Raw genomic sequence first — 21,893 nt, 5'->3', positions numbered from 1 at the left:
ATAATAAAATGATTTAGTCTTTGTTTACAGAAAAGTTACTAAAACAAGCATAGTTGAACTTCAGTGCAGAATTGAAAGTTCTTAGAGAATCCCTGTTGGTTTGATTTCAGTGTAATTTTGTGAAGAGCTCTGGAGTGTAGGAAGACACATAATTAAAGGTTGCATAATGTGAGATATTTAAGCAAATGAAGCAGACTTGCATTTCCACTAGCATATGTGCATGATTTGGGAAGCTCTGTCGCTGTCTTGGTTCAAGTTAATATAAGCCTTTCTCAAGTTGGCTCACACTGGTGCTGGTTAGGTTACAAGTGAATGAAGTTATAAATGTGAGCCCACAGTTTGTATTGTATGTTATAAATCAGGTTTAGACTGCTGTAATTCTTATGCATTCATTTTGTGTTTAGCCATAGCGTAATCTGCAGTATTTTCCCAGTTTAAGACAACAGAGACGTCTTGGTCTGCTGAACTTGTAGACAGTTCATACTGACGTATTTGGTTCTAACTTAAGAGGAAGTGCAATTCTATCATGATAACTATGATAATTATTTTTCCTAACCTTTATCTGTTCTGAGTATGGGAAACACTACTTACTTACTTCTGTTGTTCAAAAATAGATGTTCCTACTTTAAAAACTGAAGGAAGAAATTTTTCCTTTTAAAAATTGGAGTTGGGGATATTGTTTTCATTAGTTATCTGTCCCTCCAGATTGCTGGCATGTGATGTGCTGAAAGATTTTTACTTGCATTGCCAGCAGCGGTCTGTAAGTTTACTGCCTTGTAGGTTGACATAAATACAACAACAAAAAAAAAATCATTTTGTCTGTGGGGATGTAGAGATGTGTGATGTGTTAGTAGAATTGCAAGGCTGCTTTCCTTGTGGTTCATCCTGGATCACATCAGTGGGCTGCAGCTGTTCTTAGCCCATATGAAGTTTTCCATCTCTCTAATTTCTTTTTGTAGCTGACTTGATGTTTTGGGAACTCTTCAATAAAGTCATTCTCTTGGGGTAAAATAAGATAATACATCATGCTAGAAACTGCCCATTGTCTTTTTGATGCCCATTGAGGAATTAGTTAAATTCTGAAGTGGTAACATCTGTTTTTATTACTACTTAGAGATGCATAATCTTGCTCTTATTTTTGTTTCTCATTTGGTTGATTCAACTCCAAGCCCCATGCTTCTTACCTTAAATTGAGTGTAAATCTTATCTGTAAAGGTGTTAACAAATGTTGATTGAGAAAAAGTCAACTTGCTAGCTTTTTATTGGAATATATCCTTATTTAGCTTCTTTCTTTACAGCTAAACTTCATATTAATATGTTTTATTCATTTAAAAAAAAAAAAAAAAAGCTGTGTTGTCATCTACGGGCAAAATACATCAAACAGCTTTTGCATGTTCTTGATGCATTAACTTGCCTTCAATAAATATGAGATAACTCTCAGTTGTGTTGTGGACAAAAGTTTACCAGGGGCAATGAACTGACAGACTCTCCATTAAGTGGTGTTGAAGACACTATTGTGTGATCCTCTTGAAGATAATATCCTAGCCAGGACACTTTTCTCAATAACTAGAGAGTTTGGCAGTCTCTGTGAAAACGTTTTCCTCTTGTGCTCTCAAGAATTGTCTGCCTTTGCTATGTAATTGCTATAGTATTTTAGCTCTTTCATTTTGCTCTAAATTTATAACTGCCTTATACTTAATCTGTTTGCTATACAAAGAATTTTTGGTCTTTCTGTAGTGCCAGTTTCATGTAGATTCAATGCCAGAGTACCCCACTTCAAACAGTTCAGTGTAATTTAATTCTGTTGACTAGGAGACACTGCCCATTTGAAGGAGGGCATAATTGAAGTCTAAGGTGGGAATTTGATGATGGAAAATGCAAGATTTTGGGATGTGTAGCCAAAATTTTTCTGCTGTCTGATCTCTGTGCTTTTTCAGTGACTTCTAATGCTCCAGATAATAAATAAATCTAATAAAGCTCCAGAAGGGCCTTTTTTGTTCTTTTTTTTTTTAATCATGGAAATGTTGGGGGTGTGAAAGAATCTTTTTTTTTTTTTTTTTCTTGATATTTTAGCAGTTTTGAGGAACTCCTTCTGCCCTTCAGGGGAAGGATATAATTAAGTGCCAAGTTACCAGGAAGATTCCTAGAGAAGATTGCTGTGTTAACTGGGTCATAGAAGCACTGGCAAGAACAAGAAGCCAGTGGGAGCTCCAAGAGTCAGTGCTAAACCTGCCTGTGAGTGTTTATGCAGTGGTGTGTCCAAAGCCATCAGTACTCCACACTCAGAACATTGAGAAGCACAGAGATGAGGCACGCAGCTGGCTGCAGAATAGGCAGCTTGGATTGGATTTATTTGTTCTTTCTTTGTGCCAGATATAGGCTGTCTTCATCCAGACTCGCTCAGTTTCCTCTGTTCAGGGCTTGTTCATGCTTCCAGTAAAGCGAAAGGTACCCATGGAGACTGAGCTGCTTTTGTCTTGAGCCAGCCTAGGTCCAATGCTTCACCAGCTCTGACTCTGTGCTACGTGAAAGAAATAAGGTGACTTCCAGCCATAGATTGTCTCTGGGAACTGTGTAGTGCATCTGTGTAACTCTACACCTGAGCTAGTACGACCAACTAGATTAGAGCTATGTTGGTTTTTTTTGTTGTTTGTTTGTTTATGGAGACAGATCGTGCTTGCATCCTTGTGGTTACTGAGGAATTGGCTAGAAACATATAGGGATAATTGGGAATTGACTGTATTTGACTTCTGCGTATTCTGCTTCACATGTTCTGCTACCTAACTGGCTTTCGGTCATAATATACTTTGATGTTGCACATCTGATCAAACTGCAGTCACCTCATTATAGTTTATTAAAACCATTGTCATATCACAGCAGGTAGTTTTTTTTCTCACTGGATTGTGTGTTTGATTTTAACTGGCACTTGGCACTAGCTGCTTCATCTACTTTCTTGCCACTGAGGAAACGTGAGTGGGAAGCACAGCAGTAGAATGACTTCTGTCTGTATCTTGAAGGTATCACCAATGCGTTTCCACATCCAGGAAGACTTTTATCTAATAAACATTCACTGTACCAGTTGAGCATTGACAGCAGCTCTCTGTCCTGAAGAATGTTGCTGGAATGGAAAATAGCATGGCAGAAAAACAGCAGACATGAAAGTGCTCCTACATAGTAGCACTAATGGCTGAGTAGTTTTCCTCATGGGCAAGTTTCATTTTTCAGTTCCTTTAAGATAAGCCTTTGAAAATGATACGAATTTTTGCTAATATTCAAATGAGGAGATACACTGACAAAACAACACGCTGTATATAGGTTCACTTATTCCTTTGCTGACAGAAGACTGAATCAGACGGACTGGATCATGCAAAGGAGTTGTTGTGGCATTCACTAAAGATGTTCTTGATTTAAATATGTCATTTTTACAAGATTAATCCTTTAAAAATATTTATTGCACACACCCAAGGATATTCCTGTGAGAATGACTAGTGAGTGGGTTGACAGAGGTTGCAGGATCCGGATGAAGATGACAACCCAGAGGCAGTTTTATTGTTTCTTCTCTGTGAATTTAACCTTTTTTTGGTTTGTGTCTTTGTGCAGTAGAAACTTCAGGAAAGCTGCAGGGGAAACTGCTGGTGTAATTGAACTTCCTGGTGACTCAGCATCATTCTCTTAAAAAATAATAAAAAAATTGCAGATACCTGTCATATGCACCTTTTATTTTTTCGCTTGTGATGTTATATAATGATAGAGTATTTTCATAGTACAACCTATATTTTGACTATTCCTAAACTTTATATTTGCCTAGGTTGTGGAGAGCACCTTGTCCGAACCATACTGGCCAGAGAATGTTCTTGTGCTTTGCAAACAGAAGATGCCCACCAAGCTCTCCTAGAGACTATGCAAAACAAGTTTATTGGTAAGTATCTGGTACTAATTGCCTAAGCATTTCACAACATTGCTCAAAATGCAATTAACCCTATTAAATAAAGGTAGCATGCTTATTTTTGTGATTTCTCTTGAAACCTTATGTGGTTGGCTTCAGATTTAGCATTGTGTTACGTTTTAACAATGTTAAATCGAAGTACAGAAGAATATCTTAGGAAACCTAAAGGAAAGCCCTTGGAAATTTTTCAATTGATATGTGAGTCAGAGAATAACCGGAGAGGTTTGGAAGAAGAATTTCCTGTCTGAATCATTGGCTGTGGTGTGCAATTGCATGCTTCAGAGGTGGTTCAGCAGCGTTAATAAAAATTGCTCATCACGTTAACCCTTTTAAATATAGCAGACCTCAAAACCCCTGCAGGTTCTAATTGAATAGACAGATTCTGGTTTGTGATTTACATTATGAAATTGACTTCATCATTTTCATTCTGACAGTGTTATGTTTGACTATTAGAGAAAGAGCTGTCTTCACACTAGAAGGCTGTGCTTAACAGTCTGCTGCTGTACTGCAGTCATTTTTAGGTGCTGTGAAAATGCAGAATTTTAGTATTTTTTTCCAAATATATTATAATTGAAATAGCACAAATCTAACTTTTTAATTTGATCACTTATTCCACTGCAGGAAATCAGGAATCTATCAGCACAGAATATCAGGAATTTATGACTAAGAGGTCTTCAGAAATGAGACCTGATAGTGTCACCAATCAGTGACTCTGCAGGTACTATATGCAAGTGACCTGCCTTCAGGAGAACCAGGTTTTTGGTCTCCATACTCTCTAAACTTGCTGTGCTGTTGTAGCAAACCAGAATGAAACATGCATTTAGAATATCCTAATTTCCTTTCATTTTAACAAACACAGACATGTGAGTACTAACAACAGCTACTAATAAAATACTACTTAATAGCATTCCATAGAAATTGGCTGATAAAAGATGGAGAAATCTGAGAACTGTTTAGTCAAGGTTCTTTTTTCAAGTTGCTATGAGTCTTTTTTTCTCCCTTTGAATGCATTTTGAATATACTTTGCATCAGTTTGCTTAGCACATGTTTTCATTTTAAATGCAAACTGGCTGTTATGTGATATATGAATTATTTTCTTTGATGAAAATATTTATACTGGACTTTAGAACATATTGAATGTTGCTTAGCTTTTTTGCTATACCTGAAACTATCAATTACAGAGAAAGAGGAGCTGGACAGACAGAGATACTGGGCTAACAGTGCAATATTGTGTTGCCTTGGGAAAACAGACTTAAAACAACAAAACAAGAAGTTGTGGGAAGTGACAAGTGGGAGAGGCAGGATCAAATTCATGCTTTATGTGGTAGGCAAGCTTGAGGAAAAGTGTTTTATAATTCCTCTTTGTAATTTCTTATGCTAGTTAACTATGGGTCTTATTTCTATTTTCAAAACTTGTCATTGCAGGATTTTGTTATCCATCAGTAGGGATATGTATTACGTTTTTCTCAGTGGTGTTTCAGGGTAGCATTGAAATGAAAAAAAGGGATTCAGCTTGAATTCTGTGTTCTGATTAGAAAAAAGAAATTTAGTTTGCCCTCAGCTGTCCTTTGAATGAAGACTGATTAAGAAGGCTTCAAAATCCATATACGTTCGTTGTTTATCTGTAACATGTTTACGCGCACATTTGTAGCAAATTGGGCAATTTTGAGGGACTTTGCAGTTTTGAAAATGTAATGCAAAGTCACATCATGCTAATAGAATGCAAGAGCTGAAAAAATACATAGCACATCAAACATTGGGTAGTAAATAGTTTGTTGTTTTGTTGTTTTTTTTTTCCTGTCAATGTCCATAGATGTCGATGTATTATTTCTTGCCTCAAGATGTGTGGCATGATTCAGAATTACTTACTGTTCCTAAACAATAAAATGAGGTGAAACAATATACTAGCCTGCTTGCTAATGGCATGGATTCTTTCCCTGATAGTCTTTTCTAAAGCCCTATTTTGTGGCATTGTCAAGATTTATCCAGAATTATGATGGACCAAGGCCAAAAAAAATTAATAGCTCTAACAAAGCAGAGCCGGAATGTTTTGTCAGAAGTTAGAACGTGTGTTACTTGTACTGGAGGGAGGAACAGCTGATTTTGGCAGTTGTCATCAGATTGGTGCTTCCTGTTTACAGAACTCTTCAAATCTCCACAGAGTCCTGGGAATCCTTCCAGCTAGGGAATGCCTGGCTTAAACAGTGAGTGCTGTTTAAACAGCAGGTGATGAACAAATTAATGGCAGATGTGCTTGTCTCATCCTTTCTCAGGGCCAACTTGCTATGAATGATGCTCAATTGATGGTTAGAACAGTGGTGGGAGAAATTAAATTTCAGCTGCTTCTAAGTTGAGTGGGCTTGATGTCTTCTGTAGGAGAATGCTAAAGCCGTTGAAGAATGGTGCTCTGTAAACAGAAATATCTTCCATACAGAAGAACAGAGGATTTTGTTACTCATCATTCCTTTCAAATATGGCCAAGTTTGTGGAATGTAGACTTAGAGTAAATGTTTGTGTCATCTCACTGGCGGGAAATCTAGGCTTTTAGCAATGGCAGCGTTTTGAATTCTACTTTAAAGTTTCTTATAAGGTTTTGGAAAGAATAAGCTAAAATACATGGGTGGACCCTGATATTTGTTCTTCCTTTAGAAGAAAAGTCCTAATCTATTCTGGTACTTATAAGCAGTACTTCAGTTCTCAGATGAGCAGTGTCTACAGGAAGGTTATAACACCATGGTGACACTGAAACTTTCCCTTTTAGAAGTCTTGTGCCAAACGCCTCCCTTGGGAGAAGGAGCTTGGACAGTTAGGAATCAGAGAGCATAGATTTCCCAATTACAAGTTTAGCTGACAGGCTGAAAAATGTTTGTGCGTAAACTGTTGCTAGAGTGGCAGCGACTGTTGTTACAGTGTTGTTATTGCTTTGTACTGAGATGCTGCATCACTCTAAGCATGGTAGTATCCTCCAGAAAGCAGAAGAAGCATGTTATGGAAGCATTAATATTCCTTCTCTCTGTGACACAGAGAAAGATTTGAGAAAAGAATGAAGTGATCCTGAAGTTTCATGTAGCATATTTCATCCACTGCAAGGTTAAGATTTCAAGTTTGTGTGTGATGGCAGACATGCAATTGAGCTCTGCTCAATGCTTATCAATGCAATAAAACCCTCTAAAAAACTACCACTACGTGTTTGTGTTACACTCAGCTTTGTCTAGGTCCTGTCTATGCTTCTCCTTACTAAGAGCGCTGGGCTTTTTTTGGATACCAGTATCCCCTTATATTTAACTTCTTAAAATCTTGCTTGTAAAGTTTAAAGTAGGGATGCTTTCCCTTGCAGCTTCTTTAAAAATTTTAAACTGAAGTTTTAAATTCTTATTATCATAAAATATAAAATCTATGGTTTCAGACAGCTTGTGCTTGAATATTTCACAAATGACACTGCATTAAAGTAAAAGCTGGCTTAATTTAGTGCTCATGTATTCCTCTAATCTTTATTGAAGTTGTTAGCTTGATACATAGTGTGATACATAGCGGAAGCACAGACGAGGGGCAGTGATGTAGGTGAAATATGGACCTAAGAAAATCTGAATTTCACTCATGTTGTGAAAGATGCACAAGAAGATACAGAACTGTCTAGTTGGAGGATGCTACAGCACTTAATTGGTTCCACCACTCCGCGTTCAATGTTCACAGTAAAGTTCTGAAGACTTTGAACGCTAATGTAAACAGGGAAGCTGGTCATGGTTTCTGTGCTATAGAAGACTATGAATAGCAGACATCTGATGAACAACTGGTTAGTCCTTCAGCTGGATAACTGTAAAGAAAACACTTCTTTTACTTCTAAATATCAGATCTGTGCTAGACTGCGTCTGTCTAGTAGCTTCAAATCAGGAAGCACCGGGTCAGAAATGATTAGCACGTGTTGGTCATATCCTAAAAATACATTTGTATGGTTTGGACTAAGTGCTCTTCAGTTTGGAAGGTGCTTATGTGTAAAATTTCTTTGCATTGCTTCAGCCCAGTTCTGAGGCTGAAACTGGGTCTTGGTGTTCAGCTATGGTTGCTCTTCCAGAACGTGATGGAATCAGTGAGCTGCTGTGAAGATATTTGCTTCTTTTTAAGAGACTGTTATTGCAGATTAATAACATACAAAATATATAACTAAAAACATGGAAAGCACCATGTGTCAGTAATAACAGAATAGTTGAGCTTCAAAGGAGCTCTGATCTGTAAAGCATAATTTTGTGATTCAAGGGGGTGAGAATTAAAATATCTTTTTATTCGGTTGGTTTTTACTACCCCTTCTCTCAGGTGTGACCAGTAAGAGCTTGCATTATTTTCTAATGCCCTGCTACAAGTTTTGCTTTGGATTTTTCTTGCCAAAATCTTCAGTGTTACACCAGCATAAATGAAAAAGGAACAATGAATTTCATTTGCACTGATACTGCCCATGTTTTTGTAGCTTTGTGATTAGCAAGCTATGAGATCAATCATTGCAATTAAAAATATTTTTGAGTAGTAGGCATATTTTGTTTTCACTGTTTTTTTTTAATTGTTTAGCAAGATCTGTCATTCTTAAGAGTACAGAGAGAAAAACTCATGCAGAAACACAGAAGTCAGATCACTTTTCCCTTCTAATGTGACACCGTGATGGCTTTCACATACATGAAAGTTGCTGTTTCAGCTTTCACCTTTCTATTTAGAAACAAATTTGTTGTTTTTTTTTTTAATACATACATACATACATACATACATATATGAAAAATGCCATTATCAACATCATTGTTGTTAATATTATTATTATTTCACAAAAGTCTGCTCTATTCGTTCTGTTTCTTGAAGGTTCGGCCATAATAAAATCATTTTTAGAAGTGAATTAATGACATATGTTCATAATGTTTGAATTCACAGTGTTTTGAGAGTACTCAAATTATTTCCTGTGTACACTGCATTAATTGTATTTAGAAGTGAAGTACAATACTGTATTTCTACCATTATTTTCAGAAGCTTGCTAATGGATGTACATCTTTCATTAATATATTTGAACCCCTCTTTTTAAAAAAATTGCTTTAATTGGAAAATAAAATACATTCTGTTTTAAAGAATGTACAACTCAGCATGTATTTGGTTTGGCTTAGATCTGATTTTAAGGGAGGAGAAGCAGTCTCTCTGAATTTACTGTTGTGTAGAACGCTGTGATGCTGTTACTGTAGGCAACTGTTTTTTGCTGTCACTAGTTAGAGGTTGATGGGCCACAACTTAGCTAGTGCAGGAACGGAGGCACCTTCCTGGTTGCTGTTGCTTTGCTCTGAGGTGGTTCAGCTGAAATTGCTGGTGAAAGCAGCTGGAATGGGTGAGGGAGCAGCCGTGGGATTTGTTTCCACCTGTATGAGGGAGAGAATGCATCCCATCATCCTTGCTCTGACTGCACAGTACAAACTTGCTTTTTGGAAATATGTGACCAGGATCTATTTTGGCTGCAGTGCAAGTGCTTGGTTAATTTTGCAGCTCTACACATTTTAAGTCATGCATAAATAATGCCATTGTTTTCCTATTTAAAACTATAGGAATCTCATTTCATATTACTAACCAGAAAAAGAATACTTAGACTTGATTCAGCTAACTTTAAAACTTTTTCCAGCTTCTGATAGAATATTTTTATATCTTATGTCTTAAATTAACAGCAGAAAAGCCACTTGAAAAAGTAGACATTTCTGCTAATATTTATAAAGCAGTAAGAAAGATTGTGTGTAGCAGTTGGATTGTATCTCTCTACAGAGTACTTTGAATTGGGAAAAAATGAATAAATTATGAAAGTAACCCAAATTTGCTTGATTTTTTTCACATGTGGCCATCTTTATATTAATTGTAGAGCAAAAAGAAATAGAAGTTAAGGCATGATTTTTTTTTTTCTGCTTGACAATCCATTTCTTGTTATTATAACTCCCTTAGTCCAAGAACAAATGGGTTTGCACACAAATGTAACTTCCAATTTTTATTTATTCAGTGTAGCTTTTTTTCCCTTTCTGATCACTGATACATTGTGCCATGAGTCATTTACTTTGTAGAACTGTGTTTTTTTTGCATTCTATTTAAAAAATGTTATAAAAGCAGAATTCCTAAGTGTTAGTATCTGATTTCAGGTACTGTAATTTGAGTCTGGAATGATGCCAGAAAGTCAATGAAAATGTGATGCATGAACCATACATATTGGTACTCTCTATATTTGGAGTCTTAGAAAACAACTTCTGGTTGTTGATGTGTAGCCAGCTTCCATGATGTATCTTCAAAGTCATGAAGCTTTGTTTGTGCCTTTGTCTGTTAGGCGTGGGGGGTCTTGAAGGTTCACATGCAGTATCCTTGATTTCAGTACACAGAATACGATTTGCTGTCAGTAATACATTTCTAAAGATTATAAATGGATAATGTCACTGAGAATTAAAATCTAAAGTGGATAGATGCATCTGAAACTAGAGAAATGGAGCAAGTTTGGGAGATATTCTTTAGAATTAATGGAAGATTTCTATAGCCCAACAGTTGAACTTAAGTTTCTAAGATGTGCCTCCGACTGTTCTGAATCCTACATGAAAAGGTAAATTATTTGCTTTTGAACTGCCTGTGCTAAAGTGAAAAATTGTGATCTACATTAGATTGGTTTGCCAGAAAGAGAACGTTGATACAGTTTTACTGATGTCAGGTTTGGAAGGGGGGCTTCAGTGAACTCACTGGGTCTTACAGAGCAGCCTGAGGTTGGAGTGTCTCATGGCACGGGCTGGCCATCTTTTGCACTTTCCTCTCGTGTGAGAGATATTTGATCTGACATTAATGTTAATGTGCTGAGAATTTGTGACTTGCCCTAGAATCCAGACTGAATTCTAGATTTCAAGTTTGGGATGTTCAGATTTGCAATGTCTGCAGAAAAATGTAGCAGCAACAGAAAAAGTTCATGGCATATAATTTTTCTGTAATTCAAAGTTCTGCATTGTTTCCGTCTACAGATAAGAGAGCATGTAAAGCTGCTCAGAAAGTGGTGAGCAAAGCTAATCGCTACTTAAGTTTCAGATATTCTTTCTTGCATGAATCTGGTGTTTTCTATTCTGCTTTGAATTAAATAAAGAATATTCAGGCTTTCACTCTAAGGCTGCCATGGGATCTTTGGCATTTATGTAATGCAAGACTAAGTTTTTGTGAACCATTAAACCTATGTAGAAAGTTACTCATTAAAAAAAAATGAAGTTGCTTTTGTAAAAGCAGCGGTTGGCCTCGACAGTCTTTTCAATCATTAGTGATAATATTAAATAAACTGATTAAACAATTAACTAATTAAAGAAAAGAATCCTACTGCAAATAATTATTGATCACAATTTTGTCCAGGTTCACCTTTCCTTGCCAGTGAAGATGGTGTACTTGGAGGTGTGATAGTTCTTCGGTCTTGCAGGTGTTCAGCAGAACCTGAATTATCACAGGAGAAGCCAACTTTACTAGGTAATATTTCCTTACTCATTGTTGCTTGAGGTTTGGTGCTAAATCAAGGTAAAAGATTAAACAAAACTGTCGTTGAATGTTTGCTGTTGTTTAGAAGCCACAGGAATAAAAATGCATACAAATTGTTTGAGATTGTAAAACCTTAGAAAGTAAAATAATAATATATGCCTTGTTTGTCCTCGAAAATTGTGGAGAAGAGCACTCTGTCTGATCTGTTAATATAGTTGAATCCCTCTAAGACCATGGCATAGAAATAATGGTTGCTTGAGGTGGCAGGATATGCTCTGCAAACAATCTTATTTTCAGCTAGGGATAATGCATATGCTCATTTATTGCTTCCCAGTGGCTCAGTGTCAAACATGTGACCTAAAGTTTTATTTTTTCTTCCTCTTTTCAGAATGAAACATGAATATCCAGAGAATAGATTTAAAATTCAGAAGGAAAATAGTTTTATAGCTAGAAATTCTTTTTGTTATGCCTAGGAAAATCTCTTCAGATAAGCTGCAGTTCTGTTTGCTTACACACATAACAAGACTACTTCTTTGTATGGTGATGAGCAGAAAACTGCTTTGCCTCCATTAATAGCTGACTGGTTAAAAAAGCTCTGAGCTTCAGCCCTATATATCCCTGAAAAAAAAAGATACTTACCCATCTCACCGCTTTACAGCAGAACAAGTGTACTGTAGGAAACAGGTAGTTTTCCTTAGTAGAGAAATAGCTAGGAAACTGACCTCTGTTAGACTACTAGCAGAGGTGGGTGGAAATATGGCTCAGAAGCAGTAAAGTCCATGAATTATTTTGGCATGCCACTCATACCATGTGCTTTCTGTGGTGCTCCCCAAATGTGGGCATCTATGTCCAGCCGTACCATGTGTTTATGTATTTGGTCATGGGAGCCTGGGTAATACGCATTTAATTATGTACACAACCAGGAAGAAACCTTCTTCCTTTAGTTCAATCCTCTTCTCTTGTTTCCTCAATTGCTTCCTGAATAGCTGTCAGAACCATTACAGCTTTGAGGTAGCTATTGTATCTTTTAGGATCTGATATGACAAATTTGATCACCTAATTTGACTTTGTGTATTAAGGCTTGTCTTTGCATCTCATCTGGTAATTCTTGAACCGCATAATTTCTTTTTAATTGATAGGATACTCTAGAGAGACACCTCTGTTTTAATTCTTTACTACTTTTATCCCACTGAAACTCTGCAGCGCAGCCATATACTCTAGTATGTAATCTTGCTCAAGACAGCAAGTAGTGTTCATGATTCTCAATTGATTTGCACTTTATGTGTTTAATAAACACAACTTCCATAAGAGTTTCAGGTACATTTGTTTGGCTTTTGCAAAAACCCAGAGATTTGCAAGATGAATCTTTATTTTTCACTTAATACTGCTGGGATAGTGGTGGTGAACAGCAAAGGGACTTTTGAAATCTTGAATGAGAAAAGAATTAGGAAATAGATTTTGTATGTTAAATTTTTTGGAGTTATTACTTAAACAGCTTGTCTTTTTGAAAAAGTAGACTGTTAAGTAGTTCTGCTATTGTCTTTCAATTATTGGAAAGAAAAGATGGTCTCATGCTGACTCTTGAATCAGGACATGGGGTTGCTAAACATGCAGAGAATGTTGCAAGTTTGATTTACAGTTTTCAAATGTAAGAATGACATGATTATGCCGTTATTAATCTAGTGGAAAGAATCCCACCACATAAATTCTACATTTAAAAAGGAGTTTGGAAAATGACAATGCAAGCCTAATTAAACAAGAACAAATAAAATCAGCCTTTAATTTCTTATGCTTGGAAGTGAAAGTAATATTTTTCTATTTAATGTTTGACTTTGATGTAAGAAAAGATGTTCCTATTAAGGAAGACAGAATATTTTCCCTCAAATTTTATAAGGAAAATCCCCATACATTGTAAATTAAAACTGTTGATATTTTTTTTTTTTCGTTTTCTTTCCACTGAAAGAAAAATCTCATAGTACAGCTTATATATAGGTATTTTTTGGTGTGCAGAAATTTCTGCCTTTTAATGTATAATTAAATGTATAATTTATATATATATATATATATAACATATATATGTATATATATGTTACATATTATATATACATATTATATATACATATAATAATGTACAGTAATTAATGTACTGCTTACGTTGTTTTAATTGCAGATAAGTTGTGTAATACATAAGAACTTGGTGTACAAAGTAATGAAATCATTTGTTTCCATTGCATGAATTTTTTTTTCCTATTTTTTAAACTATTGAAATAAATTTCAAGAAAGAAATTTATTAAATAGTTGAAAATGATTGAAATGTTCTCAAAGAATTAAGTATGTAATGTAGGATCCTACTGCAATGCAATTGCTTTTAATAAATAGCTAGTCATGTTGCAGGCTAGTGTATGGTACCTTTGGTGAGCAATGCAGAAGGAAAACAAATCTTAAAAATGTAGAAGAATGTGTGTAGAGTTACTAAAGACAAAGAAATACTTTGAGTTGAATACAGGCAGTTGGCCTGAAATGTTGCTTAGCTTCTCAAAATTAAAAGGTGAATTTAATTTTGTCTGCAAAAAATAAATACTTTCATTGACAGTTGAATCTTCAGGGTGTTAGGGAAGAATTGACCGTGTGAAACACAGTTACATGGCACTGAATACATGTCACTGAAAATTTTTGGATAAACTTCGGTAATATCAGTTGTGAATCTATTGCAGGGAAGCAAATAACATACCTAAATGAAGTTCATTTTTCTTTTGTCACGGTATCTACAGAATGATGTCTGTCAGAATCTGCAAGTCTACTGGCATTGTCAGAAATTTAATGTTCTACTAATGGTTAATTACTATGCAAGGAAAAATGTCTCAAAGGATGAGCATAGTCAGCATGCTATGACCTTCATCAATCATACTAAAGGAATGTGAGGAATATTAAGGAACTACATTTTGAACAATATCTAAGTACACTTTTTAGGTTACAGAAGTCCTATAATAAAATATGTGAAAATAGCTTTTCAAAGCATCTTACTTAATTTTTGTAAGACTTCTTTATAAAGCTCCAGTCGATGAGACCTAAGCATGTGAATAATGTGAATCATAGAATCATAGAATCATAGAATCACTAAGGTTGGAAAAGACCTAAAAGATCACCCAGTCCAACCGTTCACCTATTCCCAATAGCTCCTACTAAACCATGTCCCTCAACACAACATCCAGCCTTTCCTTGAACACCCCCAGGGTCGGTGATTCCACCACCTCCCTGGGCAGTCCATTCCAGTGCCTGACCACCCTTTCTGAAAAGTAATACTTCCTCATGTCCAGCCTGAATCTCCTCTGCCGTAGCTTGAAACCATTCCCCCTGGTCCTATCACTAATGACACGAGATGTGCTTTCCATTGGAATTTTTTTAGGGTATGTGTGCATGTATATGTCAGAGAACTAAAGATTGCTGTAAAGGGTTGTTTAAAAGACTGGTAAAGGAGGCCACTTTCAAAGATTAGAAAAATAATTTCTGGATTAACATGCATTAACAGGACATGTTGCCAGTGCTTAGTTTTCTAAATCAGTATCACTACAAACACAGAATTGTTGGTCTTCAACATTGTGTTCTAAATGAGCAGTGAGCATGCAGTTGATGCTATATACAGCTGGTGCTGGAGGTCAGGGTGATCAGACTTGGTCTTGTTTCGGAAGATTCTGTCATGTTAAATTACAGCTTGTAAGCTTTTTTGTGACACTTTGCATTTTTCATTGTAGTGGAATTTCTGTGGAGCCATACAACAGAGAGCATGTGTGTAGGATACATGTCTGCACAGGATGGCAAAGCTAAGGTAAGACTTGAAGAATAGGTTGTAATACAGTAAGAATGAGTGCAGAAGTTAAGGAGAATCTATATAGGAAATATGTTTTTAAAAAAAATTGTCTTGAAGAGAAGGAAAAAGTAATGGGTACAGAAGAAATTCAGTGTATCTACGGCTGGAGCATTGTGATTCCGTTTTTTAATTACAGCAATTAACAATGATGTATGTATTATGTCAGTTTATATTTGAATAATTTTATCTGTCTGATTTTGTTATACTTATTGGATAGTACAGCATTTTTTTGTGGGCATGTCATTCTCCAAATACAGGAATTGAACTGCTAAGTACATAGGGAGAGGATACTAAAAAGAGGCTTTGAGCTAGTTCCTATAACTATTCCCCCCCTTTTTTTTTTGAATGAGAATTGAAACTGAGTTTAGCTGTTGAAACTGGAAAAATCATAAACATCAAACAGTAGAGATTAACCAAGGAGGATAGGAGCAAAGTCTTCTTTGGAATACAGCACTGAATGGAGAAAAAAAGGCAGGTGCTACCATGTACCAATTACAATATGTAAGAGAGATGTTTGGACAATGAGAATCATCGTGGGGGAAGCTGCAAATGGAGACATAATCATTTCCATAGTCATCTATAACGTATGACAATTTAAGGCTGACAGTGGACAATCAGAGCCAGTTAAAGGAAGTGACAAAAGTGGGGAAAGAGCCAGTGTAAAAGATGGCTCAATGTTAAAGTAATGGCAGAGTTTGTGTATTTTCTGCAATACTTACATGTATTTAAATAGGAGATGACTGCCAAGACTTTGATACCAGCAGATAAGAGTAAGAAAGGCTTCCAGCATTCTGAAGTGAGAATTTGAAGAAGGGTTCATTTTAAAGCCTGGAAGAGAGAAGAATTTGAGGTCCTCGATTTTGTTGGCTCTCTCCAGATGTAGGTATTTCTTGTGTCACTAGGGAGCAAAGTTTAGTCATTGGCAGTAAAGGGGGAGAGGACTCTGAAACTCAAATCTTTCTCTGTTTTTGTTTGGCTTTTTGGGGGGCTAGGGGATGCTGTATTTCATTTGAGATATAACTTTAATGGAGAGTGTGAGTGAAATAATAATTACAGTAATAGAAAAAAATGTACAAAAAATTGACATCATAATTTTACACACCAGAAATGGTGTAACTGCTGGCTGGAGCATTGGGAACAGATGTCTGACTTGAAGAGTGAAAGGTAATTTCTTTTTTTTTTAATATAAGAATGCCCCAGAAGGAGAATGAAGGTAAAAAGCTGGTAAAGGAAATGTTGGTAGAGGTGTTAGTGAAGTATTCTCTTTCATTACGTATGTCAAGTTATTTCTAGTTGAATATAGTGTGTTCTCACTTATTCTCTTAATATTGGTTTTACATTTTATTGGAAAAGAATCCAAACTCAAAGACTGAACTAAACTGAACTAAGTAAAACTAATGCAAGCTGAGCTGTGGATTTTTTAGTATTCAATAGTAAATTTAAAAGTTGTTATATTGTGTTCACAGTGGAAGAAGGAGAATTTCTAGAATGCACAGTGTTAGATTATCACAGTGTGCATACCTGCTTCTAGCTTACACTGGAAGGCTCAAAAGCTGCTTCTAAGGAGATGTTATTATTTCTTCCTGGTAGTGTCATTCTTATTAATTAATAAATGCTAAATGTGAAATCTATCTGGTAATGAGTACTAGCATGACAGTACCATGCCCAGAGATGTTTTCCTACTCACAGTTGCAACATTTGACATCTGGTGCACATTGTTTTCATACTGCTGGTAAATTCTCCAGCTGGTAATCTTGATTGTGCTGACAGACACAGCTGCTCCTCTTGGTTCACTTTTAAATTATGCTTTTGACCTTCATTGAAGAGTTAATCCCCCTCCCTTTCTTCCTCCTTTGAGTCTGTGGCCACAAATGCTTTCCAGAGAAAAACCACAAATGCTTTTGCTGCTGACTTCTATTGATCAAAAAAGTCTTCTGTCATAAAAGCTGGAATTTTTGTTCTGCTACAACTAGGGCTAAGTTATAGATGGAAAACTGGGTTTGAAATAGAACACAATGTAATGTAAGTTAAAGAAATATATATATAATCTTTTTTCTTTAATAGAGTAACTGCTTTGGTACAGTTAATGTTGAGTGCTTGCTGTGGAAAAAAATAATGGTATAAAAATAGAAGTATAAGATACCACTTGCTTGTGAGTACCATAGCAAAATCATCAGACAGCAGCTTGCACAGAAACATGTTGCTTTCCTATTTTTCTATGGAGGTAAGGAACTCCAGCTTTCGTTTCTTTCATCAGTCAAGGACTCAAGTTTTATTCTGCATCACTGTTAAGAATTAGGATCATAATTATATAAAGGGATACACACTAAACAAGAGAGGTCCTCCTTTTATCTGGGTGTGTTTCTTGCTGTATTGGAGACTAATGCACTGTAACTAGCAGCTGGTTGTTATGAATCCAGTGCTAAGATTGTGGAGATATCAGGAGCTTTTGTTGCAAGGCAGACTCACTCTGACCAGCTAGATACCAGCTCACCTACAGAATCTAATGTGCTCAAGAGATGGAAACATACTCAACCAACTAACTACCAGTAATGCCTTAAAAGCAAAGTGAGAAAGGAAAGTAGAATCGGAGACTGAAAACCATATACCCTAACCTGATGGTGCTTCTGGCTTCTAGCATTGTGAGCTCTCCAAGTACTGATCAGTAGTCAGCCTTGCAACAAGGCTGTGTTTCTTTTTGATTAGGCATGACACAGCTGGCCAGTCATCTGCAGATAAGACTGCACGTGTGCTTTCTAGCCAGTCTGAATGCAAAATATGGCTGGGCCTGCAAGAGCTGTAGAACAGTTTTGCACTCTGACTAGTAACTGATTTAAAGCATACTTTCTGGAAATATGTCCAGTGGGTTGGTTGGTTGGTTTGTTTTTGGAAAACCAGTTGCCTGAAAAAATCAGTTTTCTGTTGAGCGTTGTTTTAAAATGTTGGTTGAAAGTTCTCGTTCTTTAAAAATAGCGTGGCTTCCCAGATGAACTAAGTTCACACTTTTTTTGCTAATGCAGTCAACTCTGATTGTGTGTCCTATTACTTGTTTTTGGCTCTCTCTCAGTGCTGAAAGTATGGATAACACTGAACATCTTCACTACTTGCCTAGTGGATATCTCACTGTCTTCAGGTTCTTGTGCCATTGGGTCCTTACATCATTGCCAGAAGTAACTGCTTGAAGCATTTATCACTGTATTCTTTATTTTTTGCCATCCCTTTTGACACTAGCAGTTTAATGTTTACTCGGTGCCAGTGTTCACAGACTGGATGTGGAAGGAAACAAATGTTTTATCTGAATAACTGTAAGACGCTTCTTGGAACTGACCTGTACTGCCTCTTGCTACAGCTTTATTCCAGCTGGAACCTGGAACCCTCAGCTATGGTGAACTTAAGGGACAGTTGTAGCAGTTGCCCTCACCAGTGTTTCTTTGTGAAGCAGTACTGTGGCACATTACTTCAGTGTTAGTCCTGTTCACTAGGAACACAACTGGACCTCCTGAGGTCTCCTGAAGCAAGTTCTTTCACTGACATTTGTGTCACATAATCTGACACTCTACTATTTCTAGCCATTTAATGGGACTGTTGAATGTTTTAGGCCACTGTGGAACTTTCTGACCGTAGCCATGAGAAAAGATAGAAAATAATAGTCTGTGGGTTTCCTCTGCACTTATCTAGCTCCTTTTGTAGCGGTAACTGCTGCATCAGCAAAAGTTATCTTCTAGATTGAAGGCCTGAAAGTTTGAATATTGTTATGACTTGGAGAGGTAGATGTGTTCCTTTCTGTTTTTGTGGCGCTGATCATGAATTACTTGATATAAATTTGAGATCTTTTATAATCTGTTAACTCTTTTACCCAAACTTTCTTCTCTTTCTGAGCCTCTAGTCTTCAAAATAACCTTACAGATATTTTTTATGAATCTACAATAGATCCAAGCAGATCATTGTACCAACTAAAAAGGTTGCCCAAGCTCTTTAAAGATACTGTAGCAGCTTTGCATGAAGGGCTTTGAGACCTTTTGCCATGTAATGAGGAGAAATAGACTACTCCTTGAGTTCACAGTACTGTGATATGAGATGTACGTGCAGAACCAAAGGAAAGGAGATTTGTGGATAGATTACAAGTTGATGGACTTCTGAGTTGCAGTCTCTGTATCTTCTTGTTCTTTGTCTGCTAAGCTCAACTGAGGATGGTGCAAAGAAAAAGAGGTTCCTCAATCTCAGATATCAGTGTAAATGCACGCCTGCAATGTAAGTGCACGTATAAACTATCTCTTGAAGTTTCTGTTTGGTGGCAGGCAATCTTCATTTGATTTTTCACTGTGTATTTTTGCATAATCAAGCAGAAGTCCTTTTAGTTCTGACAGGGTCTTCAGAGTATTTGCTTGCTTGGAGCTCACCACATTTTGTGTGCAAAAAGTAAAAGGTGTTGGGATGTACCAGAGAACTTAAATTTTTCTGGACCTCCCCAAGTTTTTGTATTATCTTAGTTATTTAGAATAGCTGATGGTGAATGATATTTTTACTTGTAAACAGGACTTCCTTGCTATGTTTTCAATAGTGTTTTAAGGACGAGTGCCTTCACTGAGTGAAAAATCTAATCTTAATACCAACAATGGGCAGTTTTGGTCCTGTGTTATCTATATTTGAAGTAATTTGTCAGCTTAGTATGGTTCTTAGTAGATATGCACAGGTCACATATTAAAATGTATAGATGCTGTTTACTCTTGCTATTATTATAAATTCTTCAATAATTTTGAGGTATCATTGTAATTCAGCTTTATAAGTTTTATTTTTTCTAATAGCCAAATGACCTAGACAACTAATTTCTAAAAATCTGGATGTGATGCTTAATGTAATCCAGATTCATTTGCCAGTGTAAATCTTTGGCACATATACAGTTCATGAATTAATAAGCTTTATAATGCAGGTTTTCATACTGCAAGATTATATATGCCTTTCTTTCAGTTTTCTAGTAAACCAAATTCAAGTTGCTTTGCCAGATGAGGGGAACAGTAGTGAGGAGTATCATGCTGTCTTTGAAAACATCCATCAGCAACAACTCCTGTATTCACCAAATGTTGTGGTTGTAATATGTAAAAGAAATTTTATGTTTGACAGCTAATTTCTTGTTTCAATATGAAGAAACAAGTGGACAGGGAGATCATTTCCAATTCACTCTTCCTGTTGAGATTACGTGTTATAATCAGATTTGCTCAACTTCGTTAACTCTGTAAAGTTTAGCAAAATTATTTTCCTCTATGTTTAAAGTCATACATATGACAAACACTGATTGTAGTGACTGTTGTGAGTTTTCTGATAATGAGCATCTGTATTTTATTCTGTGAGTAAAAGGTTTGAGAGCCCTTTTTGTGGAGGAAGGCAGCCAGCCAGTGCTCACTGGGTGAAGAAATACATACTGGAAGAATTCAAATTCTAATTTGAAAATTAGTGGAAAAAATTAACAAGCCTGGTTAGTTAACAGAAATACTAATTCAAAAAGTTTAGTCATTCATTTCAGACTACAGACTTCATGAGAGAGGAAATGTATATGTCACTGTTACACTTTTTTTTTTCCCCTTAATCTTCACTCTTGTCTGGAGACAGGGGAATCATTCAGAGGTTCTTACTTGAAAATAACTTTTCACATACAGCAGGACATCCAGTTCTCTCACAAAAATAAGATATTTATATTTGCTGGAAAAAACCTTCAGTGCTGAGATACCAATTAAAATATTAGGCATGTAGACCATCATGGAAATTATGGGCTTTGAGATGGGAAGATAAGTTCAATTTTTTTGGTTGAGTTCTTTCATGAAGCCAAAAGTTCTGGAACTTTCTTTGTATTTGACTGTCATATCTTAGGATGGAGCAGAGTAGATGATTTTATATATTTAGGTATGCAAATATAAATATAACAAGCTGACTTAGCACCTGCAGTTCACATCAGTAAAAACCCCATTTTAAACCATATGGCACTATTTTAGAATATCTCTACAATAGCCAGGAGTGGTGAACTGATTAGACCACTAGTTGGTACATAGCTTCAGATAAAATACTTCTATGAATCGTATGAAGAGGTAAAAATGCTTTGGTTTTCAACTTTCTGAACTGCCATTGTTTTCTAAGGCATTATAGTATGAAGTTTATAGATGCACAACTTGTGTGAAATAATACATTTGATCCATGGGATGAATTTGAGCTAGGAAATCTATTAGCTTCCTAAACAATCTGTGTGTAGACCTATGAGTGATTCTGAGATTCTAAACAGTCTATGGATTTGGTATTCCTTTTGTTTAAGGAGTAAAGTGATTTAATTAAGTATTTATATTTTTCTGAAAGTAATGCCTCCTATGTATTTTCATGAAAACTATGATGGATAGAGCTCAATAGTACTACTTAATAGAGCAAATGCTCAGCTGCAAGGTGCTATTTTTCAACACAGACACTATGAGCTCTGCATTTTTTCTAGCTATGAACAAGAGCCTGTGTTCTGTGCTTGTAAAGATATGCACCAGCAGAGGTAATCCTTCACTTTTGTGTCACCACTGCTGAAATGCACCACCCGTACCTCACTGTGCTCAC

At 36.2% G+C, this 21,893-nt stretch overlaps 1 protein-coding gene across 7 annotated transcripts in view; it reads left to right on the top strand.

Annotated features, from left to right (window-relative positions):
- Positions 1-21,893, top strand: part of TASP1 (taspase 1) — a 75,068-nt gene that overhangs the window by 47,275 nt on the left and 5,900 nt on the right. For 4 of the 7 annotated variants that reach the window (XM_042895316.1, XM_042895312.1, XM_042895314.1 and 1 more), the window contains 4 exons: positions 3,809-3,919; positions 11,321-11,431; positions 15,193-15,266; positions 16,414-16,472. In XM_042895316.1, the coding sequence (XP_042751250.1) occupies positions 3,809-3,919; positions 11,321-11,431; positions 15,193-15,266; positions 16,414-16,472 (355 nt within the window). The remainder of the gene's footprint in view (positions 1-3,808; positions 3,920-11,320; positions 11,432-15,192; positions 15,267-16,413; positions 16,473-21,893) is intronic. The other 3 variants (XM_042895313.1, XM_042895315.1, XM_042895311.1) reach the window with 1 other exon arrangement.

The sequence above is a fragment of the Lagopus leucura genome, unplaced genomic scaffold, assembly GCF_019238085.1.
Source record: "Lagopus leucura isolate 7727_CA_CO unplaced genomic scaffold, USGS_WTPT01 Super-Scaffold_73, whole genome shotgun sequence".
Classification (NCBI taxonomy): domain Eukaryota; kingdom Metazoa; phylum Chordata; class Aves; order Galliformes; family Phasianidae; genus Lagopus; species Lagopus leucura.
Note: the sequence above shows the minus strand (reverse complement) of the source record. Positions and strands in the feature narration are given on the sequence as shown.